At 41.4% G+C, this 13808-nt stretch overlaps 1 protein-coding gene across 1 annotated transcript in view; it reads left to right on the top strand.

Annotated features, from left to right (window-relative positions):
* Window positions 1–13808, top strand: part of MYO3B (myosin IIIB) — a 213292-nt gene that overhangs the window by 42755 nt on the left and 156729 nt on the right. The window contains exons 7-8 of the mRNA XM_053901857.1: window positions 3199–3276; window positions 5374–5579. Of these exons, the coding sequence (XP_053757832.1) occupies window positions 3199–3276; window positions 5374–5579 (284 nt within the window). The remainder of the gene's footprint in view (window positions 1–3198; window positions 3277–5373; window positions 5580–13808) is intronic.

Below are 13808 nucleotides of genomic sequence, written 5' to 3'. Positions count from 1 at the left end.
GCTGACTCAGGACTACCTTGAACGCTAACCAGTACCTCTCACAAGGAATTGGGCAGGACATTTGTCATGTGGGCAGAAAGCAGGATTGCTCAGCTCCAGTTGACTTATAGTGTTGTATAAATTGGCATTGGAAGAGAAAGGATACTGGATTAGACAGACAATGGTTTGGTCCAGAATATTGGTTCTACCGATCATTTTGAAAATTGGTTTCATTGGAAGTATTTTCTCTGCCAATAAGTAAAAAGATCTTGCTGTATTTTATGGGTGCTAGAACCTGTCATCTACCATTAAAGAAAACCCTGCATCTTTGACATTCATCACAAAACTAAAACTAAATCAGTAATGGTAATCATGGTAATAATGGAAGGGAAACTTATGTCACTTCTTGTATGTGTGCAAGGCAGTAACTCTTACTAACCAATTTTACTAATAGGGAAAACAGAAGCTTTCAGAATTTAAATAACTAAGCCTAAGTGCACACAGATAGAGATAGTAAGTGGAGGAGCTAGAATCTGAACCAGGTATGTCCAGTTCCAAAACTCTGTTCTCTATAGCATATATCCTGTGGCTCTAGGAAAGCTCTTCTAGTGCCTTTTCCTCCTATCTAAGGTGAAAATTTATAAGATACTTTGGAGAAAACTGTGAATCTTATGAATTTCTCACCTTTGGGAAGAACTGTTTGCTAGATGATATCCCTAATGAAATCTACTTTTCGAATTCTAAGAGATTTTTTTTTAATTAAATGAGGCTACTGTTAACTAAATTAGCTCAGGAAGACAAACTCTTAGGTCAGACAACAACCTTCACTTCTGTTTTGGTTTTGAATGGGGTGGGGGGGGGTAGTTCCTTGGAGTTCATGGTAGACCTGGTGCAGACAAGAGCTTTGCACCTAGTCTCCTAGTTTGAAGGACCAAGAGACTCAACTTCTGGTATGTCCCTTTTCCAAAATTCCCTCTTTTAGATCCACTCCATGTTCAGAAGAACCTTGTGACAATGCAAGAGATCCTTGACCAACACAAGACCTTTCCAGATTCTTAAATTAGAAAATACCTCAATGGCATGCTACTTATTCTTTAAACTATAGTGCTAAATGTGCAGGTGATAAACTGTGGACAGGCATTAGCACTTGCAGGCTGTGTGTAATACCAGACAGGTTTTTACTTACTTCCCAAGAGTTACTGTGTATGTGAGTAGAAGGACAGAACTTAAGATCATACTGGGTGGCTAGATAGGGGATCCCACCAGCTTTATCACTGTTGGAGTGCAAATCATTGCTTCATTCTGTATTTTTCTAGTTTACTGCAGAGGACAGGTAGTAATCTTGAAAACAGTAGTTACTGTACCTTTTAAATTATGTCCCAGCAGAATGAATATCCATCAAGGGCTTTCTGATCACTAAACTGTTAAATCCTCAAATGCCAAGGCCTATTGTATATTCTGAGGGAAGGTAACAGGTAAATCCTACTAATAGAGAAATAAGGATGAGTTTTTAAGCTGCTCTTTGCCTGTGTCCTTGAGCCTGAAGGGCTGGCACTCACTGACTAGTTTGAATAAAAAGGGAAGGAAACGAAAGTGGAAAAGCAAGGTTCAAAATAATGTAGGGTTCCTCTGAATAAAAGGAAGTGGTGGAGAAATTCCCAGGTTTAGAGTATGTGTGTATACATGTGTATGAAGGTCAGGTTGGGGAGAAAGATAATAAGGAGAAAAAAAGTTCAAGAAAACTTAGAATCTACAATTTGATGAAAGGTGGACCCTGGCCAAGATCTTCTTTCCTTCAGTCCTGATTGGCTTGCCCCAAACCGCACCAGCTCTGAGCTCCATCCTCCAAATGGGGGTGTGATGGGGGAGGAGAACCTTCAGTGGGTCCTGGCAGATGCCCACAGAGAAAGTGCGGTATAGTCTCAGCAGGTCGGAGCAGGTGTGTTTGTGTTTGTTTTTCCTTTTTCTATATTAGAACAGCCTTCCTTCTCAACACTGAGCTTCCATTTCCTCCTTTCTCATTAAAAAAGTAAAAAAGTCAAACCTACAGGCTGTTGTACCATTGCTTCTTCAGCTGCATACAAATGAACTGATGGCCTTGGGAATGCCTCCAATATGCAGCCTAGAAAAAGGAAGCTGCACTGCCCCCTGACATCACTTCATGCAGAGATCTCCCCATTTTCCTGCTCACTATTTAGGTTGCTTTTCTAGTCATTGAAAACTTAACTCCCCATTAATTCCCTTTCTTAAATAAACCTGTTTTCTTTAAGCCAATTGAAGTGTTTCCTTCCATTTTGGACAGTCTCCTAAATACCCGTTGTGGTAGGCCTCATTTTTTGGCCCCATCCCCATGCCCTCGGCCCTTCTAGCACCCACTTTTCACTTTTGTTGAACGAGGCCGCAGACATCCTCACCCCATGGGGAGGTGGCCGCCTGGACAGCAGTCCACCAAGCAGAACATACTTGCTGACAGCAGCATCTTCCAGTTCAGACATTCCTGCTTCATACCCTTGCCACCTGTTCAGAGCAGATGGGAGGCTGCCATGGCAGAGGCTGGTGCTCAAATGGCACCCGTGCACTCTGCAAACCAAATAGCTTTGTATGTGTAGGAGCAGGGTTTTTATTGTTGAGGCATGGTAACAAAACATGGGCTGTCTCCTCCAATTGGTGTCATTCATAAATCCCTTCTAGTCCGCCTAGGTAGTTAGAATAGATGATTGGGAACAGGTGTATCCCAAGCTCCAGTCTGCAGGGTGGGAGGTGGGATGGGTGGCAGAGGCAGGGTTTGATGGCAGGAAGGTGACTGGAGCTCATCGAATTCCCTGTGGTTCAAACCGGGCTTTGGGCCCATGTCTTTATAATCACCCAGCCTCATGGGTCGTTGCCCAGTTTTCTCTTAAGGAATAGTTTGGGCTCGTGTGACATTATTGGAGAATTTAACAGGGGCGCGTTAGAACATCAAGAAATAAAGAAATAACAGTGAGTGGGTGTTGATACTGAGACCGTATGATACTTTGCAGAGTGTGGTCCTTCCCAAGTGAGTAGAACAGTGCAAATTCTGTTTTTCTTTTGTAAGTCTTAACTCTTCTCCCCATAGTATGCACTGTTGTGTTCTACACTTCAAGGTCCCTCAGGTATTTAACCAAAAAGCTTTTTACATTTTGGAAAATCTGGAAAATGTCTATATCCTCAAACCACTTCCCTCTGCCTCTGCTCCAGGTGGACACTCTGGAGGTGATACGGCATCCAGAAGAAACCACCAACATGAAGAGGCAGACCATGGCTTCTTATTTCCGGGTATGGAGTCTTTTTGGTCTCTGCTCTGCCTATTTCCAGAAAGGACTTACCAACCCTTCCCATAAAAGGCCCAGATATTATAGGATCATTGAAATAAGAGCAAAGCATAAGAGTCAGTTAAGAAAGGTGGGAGTGTGAGGAGAGAAAAATGTAGTGGGGAGCCTACCTCCAAGTATAAGTTTCTCTGATTCCAGAAAGATCAGATGAAATCCCACGTGTCTACCGGCGGGGGGCAGCACTCTTTGTCCCTAGCACATAACCCTGTCCATTGAATGTATTGATTCTGTTGGCATTTGAGCTGTTTCTTGGCCTTAAAGTTACTGGAACCGGCCACTTTTCCAGCATATTTACTGAAAAATAAAGTAGTTAATAAAATTACAGAAGGTGGCTTATTAAAGTTCAGATCCTGAGGGAATCTGTCTTAGTTTTGACTTTATTTTCCTAGATTGAATTGATCCATTGCAAAGCCCAATTATTTCCCATCTCTGCTGCCCCAATTCTTGATATTTCATTTAGTAAAATGACCCCTTTGAGTAAAAATGTTGTGCCTAGAAGGGCTCTATTAAATGCACATTATGTAGGTAAGATAAGATGCAGAACTTTGTACCAATTTGCACATATTTGTTTATCTTCAAATTATAAAGCACTGGGGTTAGAAGCCCCTTAGAGATCATGTACCACCACTGGGAGCTAAGGCCTGGGCAGCTTTGTGGTAGAGATGTGATGAGGCCAAAGATGGAATTACTGGTCTCAGGTTGTAAGGTGGGGTAGCAATAGGAAGGGGATCCCCAGGGATGAGAAGTCAAGTGGTCATGAGCTGGAGTTGCCAAGGCAGGCTGAAGGATGGGACCTTGGAGCCAGCACCATGGATGGAAAGCTGCATGGAAAGCTAGTAAGTTTAAGAAGGATCCAGAGCCAAGAAGTCTGACCTAGCCAGTTGTACTTCAGAAGTAGACTAAAATTGGGCTCAGAGACCTTTGAGTCCAGCAGGCCATCCATGCAGCAGTTCCTGCTACAGCTTCTCTAGTAGGTGGACATTCAGCTCCTGCCTCATCACTCTCATGGTTGGACATTTCTAACTGCCACCTATTTCTTATCTTGAGACCTATCCCAATCCTGTCTCCTTTGGTGGCTGTATCCTCCTAGTGTCTTGGGTGTGTGTGTGTGTGTGTGTGTGTATCATGGGTTTTGAAGGCTCTGAACAACCCTGTGAAATCATCAAGATCTTAGAGTACCTGTCTTAAGAAAAGCCATCTCTGTCTTACAGGTTTTCAGAAATATACCCATGACAACCAGTTTAGTGTCCTCAAAATACTGGGCCTCAAATGTTAATTTTGAGAAACAGAATACTTTGGCAAGTAGGTAACACCATTGTGGATCAGTAGGAGGTGTGATTATGGAATAATGGCACTGATCTCCTGTGTGGCCTGTAATTGCCCCTGAAGGTATATCCAAAAGAGAAGCTCCAAAAGTAGATGCCCCTGAGGATTAGCTGAGGCCATCCCCACACAAGCAGTGCTCAGCTTTTCCACGTGCCCCCTTTCTGTGAGAGCCCCCTGCCAGCCACTCGATGTGTATTAGTTGAGCTTCAAAATAGTCTCCTTTTCTCCAGTTTTCTTTGCCCTCCTTCTCTCATTTTCTTGTCTTTCTTCTGCTTCATTACCAGTGGTATCAGTAGGATTTGCTTAGACTTTCTGGTGGTTCTTAGGTTGAAGCAACTGACCCCTTTCCTAAAAGCTAGACATTTTAAATTACAGGTACAGTTTGGGGAGCATTGCCTTGGAATACCAAAGACTTTCGTTCTGGCGATGGAGTTAGAATAGCCCAAGCATGATCTTAGCTATGTCTCTGCCACATAAGGATATTGCTTGCACTAGGTGATGTTTAAAGAATGCTTTTGAGTCCACAGACAGCTAGAAGTACTCATCAGAACCTATATTATCACCCCCTATTGCTGGTGTCTTTTTCGGCCTCAAAAAGGTGTGTGAGTTGTTTGCAAGCCCATAAACGGCTCTAGAGGCCCCTGGTAGGCCTACGTTGTAATTATCCTTTATGTTTGTGGTAACCTTATTTCATGTGTATTTTTTCCCCTGGTAGTATTCTCTGATGGATCTGCTCTCTAAAATGGTGGTCGGACAGCCCCACTTTGTGCGCTGCATTAAACCCAATGATGACCGAGAGGCCCTGAAGTTCTCCCGAGAGAGTGTGCTGGCCCAGCTCCGCTCCACAGGGATCCTGGAGACAGTCAGCATCCGCAGGCAGGGGTATTCCCACCGCATCCTCTTTGAAGAGTTTGTGAAAAGGTCAGGCCAGCATCTCGGGATATACATTATGTTAAACATGGCCGTGCTGTGGCTATCCCTGTCCCCTGGGATTGCTGCTTCTGCCTGTTTGCCTCCTAACATATAATTGGCTAGTTACCAGCTGCCATTTACTTGTTTAACTGTTGCATTTTTATCGTGCTTCAACTGAATTGCAGTGGTCTGGAGGACAGAGTAAGCAGCCTCTGATCACTTTAAAAAAGTTAAAATGTCCATAGATATTTGTATGTTACATATATCGTTAGATTTTAAAACCTCCAGATACTGAATTGGTAGGATACAAGTATTCCTCCACAAGTGGGTCAAGATCCTAGTAGATGTGAATACACCCAGGCACCCAATCATCTCACATGCTAAAACAATGGCATAATATAATAGGATGACTAACATTTACATAGCACTTAGAATGTCCTAGATATATAATCTCATTTGTTCTGTAGAACAACCCTGTAAGCTATGCTGTTATTCTTCCCATATTATGGATGAGGAAATTGAGGCACAGAAATGTAAGTGACTTTCCCAAGGTCCCATGAGTAAATAGTAGAACAGAAATCTGTAGAACAGAAATTTGAACCCATGCAGTCTTTGGCGTCCACACGTTTAAACTCCTCAGTCCCCTGGATTCAGGCAGTGTGTATTGAAATAAATTGCTTTGGAGCTTTTTAGACCCAGAAATTGACTTTACTTAGGAGTGAAAGCCTCTTCTTTTCTTTTTTTAATGCTTATTTATTTTTGAGAGAGAGAGAGCGCGCGCACGCGCGCGTGCACTCACACACACACACACACGCACACACACACATACACACACACACACACATACGCACGCACACACAGGAGCGTGCCCAAGTGAGTGTGGGGGAGGGGCAGAGACAGAGGGAGGCACAGAATCCGAAATAGGCTCCAGGCACCGAGCTGTCAGAAGCCAACGTGGGGCTCGAACCCATGAGCAGTGAGATCATGACCTGAGCTGAAGTCAGACGCTTAACTGACTGAACCTCCCAAACCTCTTCTTTTCTATACAACGGCCATGGGGATGCATTGTGTTTTATGGGATTATGGGTAGAATTTTTACAAAACTTTCTGTGAGGAAATAGAGGGCAACAATAACAAAAAGCCACCTGTGAGGTGCACTGCTAGCTGAGGACACCCAGAGAGGAAAATTAAAACCCATTATAAAATCTGCACCCCGTCAGTCATCTGTAGTTTCTTTTTACCTCCTTTCTGAAACTTATGCCCAAGGTCATTTTTCCAACTTTTTCTCTGGGAAGAATGGATCCTAATATGGTATCTTGCTTCTTTGAGTCTTCCAAATGCCACTGCATTTCATGGAGAAGAAAAGGCAAAAAAATTCCTTGCAATGAGAGGTTTTAAGTTAAAAATAATGAAATGGTTTTTTAAAAAGAAGTGTCTTTGAACTCCTTTTTCCTCTTAAATTTGGAGGTGGAACAAGAAAAAAAAAAGACTATTTTAGCACATGAATGTGACTAGTCAAGTATTTTTAGCCACTAACTGTGGAATACATAAAAATATTTAAGAAAACAGGTCAAATGCTAAACAGATTGGCACTTCTTTGTTCGTAATCAGAAAGCCATTAGGCAAGTATGAACAAGAATTTCAAAATGTCAGTAAATCTGAGGGTATCAAAGATTTCTGAGCCAGCAAGTTAATTGGTATTTTGATCCTTTTGAGCAATTTAACAACAAAATGGATGAGTTAGCAGTTTCTTCCTTGATGTTATTCAACAAATAGGTGCGCCTCTTATCTTCCTGCTCAGGAGTGCTGTTTTGTAAACTCTTAGCAGGAAATGCAGACAAAACAATCAAAGGCAGGGAACAGAGTCATTCAAGGTATATCGGGTGGAGATAAATAAAAGATAAAGACTTGTTTAATGTTACTCTTTACCGTTTTGTATTTTCTGGCATTTGGTACTGAATCTTGAAAGACTGTGTTTGGGGGATTATGTTGTCGGGTTCCAGAATGGGGAAAGACTTCCCCAAGTCACCCAAATCTGCCACTTGGCCAAACCTAAAATACTTCCTCACCCCATCATCCTTTTCTGGCAAAACTTGCAAGTGTTCCTATTTTCCATTCATGGAGCCTTGGAGGAGAGAGGTCGTTCTAAACACCTTCTCATCAGTGGGGCCAGGTGGGTTGGAAGTATTTATTCTAGGATAGATATGAGAGAAGTCACCTGGCAATGCTGGGCAGGTAGCTGAAGCCTTTTGAAGTCATACTATTGAGGGCCAGCACAGTAATGACTGTGAATGTTCATTGGCTTCATGGTCATTGGTCCCTGAAGCATGGTCCAGGAGAAAGTGTCTACTGGGGCAAACGTATAGGACAGCATGTGTTGGGATGTGTTCTGGCAAATGTCTGTAAGATAGGACTGCACATTCAATTCAAAGTCTCATCATTCATTTATTAAACTATTGCAACAAATAGTGCAATTTAGTAATGAGATCAGAGTTCTAATCTACTTGTGAATATAGTATTTGGCAAGTCACTTGACATTTCTGTAAAAGATATTTCCTTGTCTGCGTGAGAAGCAGGAATACATAGAACCCACATCCTGAAGATTTTGAGAGATTGCATGCAGATTCCTTGGCTTTACTTGGCCTCTGAGTCTTCCAGAAATGCCTGCTTCCCACACTCAGGCTTACAGGAGGTGTTATGGAACCAGACTGGATCACTGGCGGAAAAACCAAGTGGCACTCGGAGATCTTGGTGGATCGGAGTTTTATTTTACACTGGCGGGCTCAGAGGAGATCCTTCTCCAGAGATCTGAGCCCTGAATGCAAGTGGGAGGGGTAGTTTATAACGTCATCTTGCGCATTCATGGTGGTTTTTGCGTGTGCAGCAAACAGAGCAGGAAGAACCCGGAAGAGGAGTCTCTAACTAGAGTTTATGTTAGTCCCATCAGCCATCTTATGGTGCACAACTTTCCTTATTTTCCCAACAGAGGGAGAACTGTATGTCCCAGGACTCAATTCATAATAGTTGTTAAATCAACGTCTGTTAAGCAGAATGACATTTACTCCCCTGACTCAGGACATCGCAGTTTTACACCCCATGATACAGGGAATTTCCACCTAAGAAAGATTACTTATCTTTCATGTGGAATTTTGTATGTTGCAATCCTAGGACTATTTGAGATCTCCCTAATGTACATAACACCTTCAATTTTCTTTAAGATCTTCCCTGTCAGTAGTTTACTATTTCTCATTATTCTCTTCCTATGTTTTCCCTTTGTAATTAATATGAGGTCAATGAAGTATTGTAAACTTGTAGAATTTCCTGGCAGTGACAGAAAGAATATACAGTTACACAGAAGAATTTGAGTCTAGATGTATGGCTTAATGCAACTGATACTAGTTTTTCATAATCGTTGAGAGTGGGGGTGATCCTCTCAGCAGCTGCAGAAACACACATATATTATTTCCAACAAACTATGCTGTTATTGAAAGTATTTTTTATTTGGAACTTCCTTCAGAACTAAGCACACAATTATTTTATTTGACTTCTGGGAACACCCAGTTTGACCACCTTTTCTATTAGACTTGGCCCTGAATTAATCTTAGCTATTTCTGAAAATTAACACATGTACATGACAAAAATTTACCAACTTTGAGGCCAGTTTTTAAGTGGAAGTTCAGATTTACGTTCTAAAAATGAGTCCTTGAAATGTTTGTGACAAAAGAGCATTCTTAGGGATGTAACATCCCAAGGAGTTGGGTAATGAGTGATCTTTAAAAGGAACCACAGTTATTAGGACCTTTATATTGGTTCTGATGTGACTTTTTTGTAAATGAATTACCTGATTTTATAATTACTTTCCAAGTAGTAGCAGAATCACTAGCAGCTACCGAGAAGCCTTATGAATGCCAAAGATTATGGACACAGTTGTCACTCCTGAACATTTATGAAGAATCAAGGATGCCCTCATGAAAAAATGTCTCCTCAAAGGTCATTTATGCACCTCTGCCTTTATGTATATATCCACATCTCTAATAGAATGCCTGGTACAGAGTAGGTACTCAAAAAATGTGGAACAAATTATTCTAAACCTCCATCCCCTCAGCGAAGGTGCTTTATTGTTACCACTATTATTTACATATACTCTAAAGGAAATGACATACAAAACTCCTCACTGAAGGCATCTCCAGAGTTGGCAAATTGACTTTTTTTTGGATTCTAGATCTGGATCCTTTGAGATCCAGATATTTTTGTCAGTAGAGGGTCCGGAGTGACTCTATAGACATCCAGATGCTTTTAAATTTGACCTTGATTTTCAAGTCTTTCATATTTGGACTTCAGCCTTTGACTTTGTACTCCTTTTGGCTCTTTCCCGAGTAGTTCCTGGATGAATCCAAGTGGTGGATATACATGTCCCATTAGCCACTCACCTACAGGGCTTCTTAGATCCTGGCCATGAATATATCCTCCCTGTTATCAAGAGAAAATGTACAACGAGGACCTACCTATATGGCAAGTTCTGTACAAGGTGCTGAGAACACAGAGAAGGCTTATTCTTGTCTTTAGCATCCTTGGGTTAATAGGAAACATGTACTGGATGGATTACAAAAGAACATGTGACACAGGACATCCTAAATATATATTTTCTCCTTTTGACTACTTCCTGCCATACTTTTCAGAATGCGAATGGTAGTCTCTCAGCTGAATTTTTGCCTAGCCTCCAAATGTGTCTTCCCAACCCCAGCCTATTTATTGGACTTAATTCCTTACACTGCCACTAGTTATGTTGCTAAAAATATAAAGATAATCATGTCATTCTTGTGAATAAAACTGGTCTGCTCCTCATTGCCTACAGAATAGAACCCAAAGCCTTCAGCTCAGCAGGCAAGGCTTCTTATAATACACCAACCAACTATTCTCATTTTTTCCCCCACCATTCTCTCTTACACACCCTAGACTACCATCAGTCTAACCTTGGACCCTCCAGGCCCATACACAATGCTGGCCCTTACACCTCCTATTTTCTCTGGTGGAAAGTCTTTACCTGGTCACCTCCTCCCCACCTTTTAATCTCTAGCCCAGTCACCTTCCCTCTGAAGCTTCCTTGTATTAAGATGCCAATAACCTCCTCAGTACTGCCAAATCACAACAATAAAAAAAAAAATATCTCCAGATATTGCCACATGTGCCCTGGGGGCAAAACTGCCCAAATTGAAAACTACTGACAAAAATTTGTTCCTCGCAAAAAGAGATTAACATGTGAGCTATTTTTAATCTTAGCTTACGTGTTCAGTGATGTCACCAGGGTCCTGAACGCCTTCTGACCTCCTTTCATTCCTTTTTACCATCTTTACTGTGTGGGTTGGCATATAGTTTTATGGGGCTGCTGTCTCTCTAGACATCATGTCTTCATTCAAAGGAAGAAAGGGACAAGATGAATGACTAAGCCAGCCACATTTGCCCAACTTTTATTAGGAAAGAAAACGTTTTCCCAGAAGCCATTTCACAAACTTCTCATTAGCCTGAACAGACTTGTGTGATCATTTTTCACAACAGAGAGAGGCTTAGAAAGTAGGGAACAGGACTGGGGCTAGGAAGATTGTAACCCAAAGGAAAACTAGTGTTCTTTCAGCCAGGAAGAAGTGGGAATGGAATGAGAGAGACATTAATTATGCTTGTCACAGAAAAGAAATCTAATGTTTACTAATTGAAGGAGGGAGTGACTGAATGACTAAGGGGCTGAGTTGAATTTGGATACTTTTAGTTCCCCACAACCCACCCATTCCTCATTTGCTACCCAGCTTCTTCCTCAAGATTGTAGTTTAAGGATTAGCAAGTACAGAAGTACCTGATTAGAAACAGGCAAGACACCGAGAACCCTTTAATTCCATTGCCATGGAAAGGTGTGTTTGCAGTTTTAAGCCTGCAACAAATGTTAGCTCTTGCAAAATGAACTGAGTATCATCATTTATCACATGAGCTAATTCAGTTTCAGAAAACAACCCATGAGGACGTAGAATCCCAGTGGGCAATGGCCATGCTGTGGGAACAGTGCAGGAAGAAATGGCAAAGGAAAATAACAAGAAAGATGTTTGAAGGGAGACAGTGTCGATGCAGTTGAGAAGGGCTGCCTCTCTGGACCTTTGGATTGGCTGCCCAGCCTACTCGATGAAAATCAGTGGCTGAATTAAAACTGTGTCCCTGCTGGGAGGTTCCTTAAAACAAATTTAGTGGGACTATGTTATGTTAATGATAATGATGAAGCAGAAAAAACAAATAAGAATGTAGAAAATAATGAATGAGAAGGAGAGAAAGTGGAAGAGGAGAGGAGAATGTGAGGAGATGGGGCACAGAGATGGGATGTCTAGCCCCAGCTGCGGCCCTGGCTCCTCAGCCCAGGCACATTGCCTTCACAGCCTTGGCATCCCCCTAACGTGGTGCCCTAGGACACCTCTGCCCAGTCCATCAGCCGACCCACAGTTGAACTCTTACCCATCCCTGTTCTAACGTGCTCTGTTTGATTCATAGTAAATATCTGCCCACCCCTGAGCACCATGGTTTAGGGGTGACTCGGAGGAAAGATTGCTAGCTATTTTTCATATACATTTGGGTCAGGGAAAAGAAAACTATATTTTTGTCAAAGAAAGGGAAGGAGGACAGGAGAGAGAGGTATTTATTGACCACCTGCTGATGACAGGCTTCATGCTAGTGCTTTACAAACATCATCTCACTTAACACTGGTAATAGCCCCCCAAATACATGAAATTATTTGTTTTACAAATGAGGAAATTGGCTCAAAATCACACAGGTAATGTGTTGTAAAGTCAGGCTATGAAATAAGAGTCTACCTGATTCCAAAGTCTGTCTTCAAAATATGTAAATGAGACAGTTGAACACCACCCAAGTAATCACTATGAAATCAGTCTGTAGAATTAAAAAAATAATAATAATAATTTTATCAGTTGTAAAATAGAATAATTAGTTTAGACTTTAACTTTCTGGGGGCACTCAGTTAGGCATCTGACTCTTGGTTTGGGCTCAGGGTCATGATCTCACAGTTTGTGAGTCTGAGCCCCACATCAGGCTCTGCACTGACAGTGCGGATCCCGCTTGGGATTCTCTCTCCCTCTCTTTATGGCCCTCTCATGCTCTCTCTCTCTCAAAAATAAATAAACTTTAATAAATAAAAAGGATAAATTTTTAAAAAATAAAATTTAACTTTCTGTTACAAATTAATTTGCGAATAAACTCAGCCTTAATCTTCAATTCCCAGTGTCTTTTTTTTTTTTTTAGGAGGCCTCCTATTTAAAGCTTATGAGGAGGCAGCAACAGCATCAGCAACATTTATCAAGCACCTATTTTTTAAATATATATTTATTTTGAGAGAGAGCATGTGCACAAATGCGGGAGGGGCAAAGAGAGAGGGGGAGAGATAATCCTAAGCAGGCTTCGCACTCAACGCAGAGCCTGATGGGGGGCTCAATCCCACAGCGGTGAGATCATGACATGAGCTGAAATCAAGAGTCAGTTGACTAACTGACTGAGCTACCCAGGCACCCTGTTAAGCACCTACTGTGTGTGCTGAGTGCTATCGTAATACTGAATTAGAAGGAATTTACAATCTCAGGACTTCCACAATCTAATAGCACAGATCAACATGACTTGTCATCCCACAGCCCAAATTTAGGAGTCTTCCTAAGGATGTAATGGATATAATGGCTTTTTTTTTTTTTTTTTTTTTTTTTTTTTTGTAGCAGATGGTGGCCAGCTGTTCTGTCTTTACTGAAGGCCATACATGAAGGAAAAAAAATTAAAATAAAGGAACTTATGGTAAATATAAGAAAGAACTTAAAAAACTAAATCTGGATTTTCATACACACTAAAGGGAAATGGGCAATTGGGGGTAATTATCAAATTATCCAAGCCAGAGTAGCTCAGTTCCCTCCATTATCAACCTAAGAGAAAATTATTTATATGGGTTGAATTGTTCAGATAATTGTCCTGTATTTTGGATATCTGAGTAGACAGTCTGGGTGGTCACTGATGTTGATTGAGGATCCCTCAAGGAATATTTTTAAATAGGAAAAGGGTTGATACTTTTTGCTGTCTGATTGGGAACGAATCTACTTAGATGGAAGTGATAGTAGTCAAATTTGTAGTTTACAGAATTCTTTGACGAGGATATAGGTACATTGTAATTAAACCATAATAATTTTTACTGATGTTTAAAATTAACTT

The sequence above is a fragment of the Panthera pardus genome, unplaced genomic scaffold (genome assembly GCF_024362965.1).
Source record: "Panthera pardus isolate Hobbes unplaced genomic scaffold, ASM2436296v1 HiC_scaffold_10, whole genome shotgun sequence".
NCBI classification, from domain to species: domain Eukaryota; kingdom Metazoa; phylum Chordata; class Mammalia; order Carnivora; family Felidae; genus Panthera; species Panthera pardus.
This window is presented reverse-complemented; position numbering and strand designations above follow the sequence as displayed.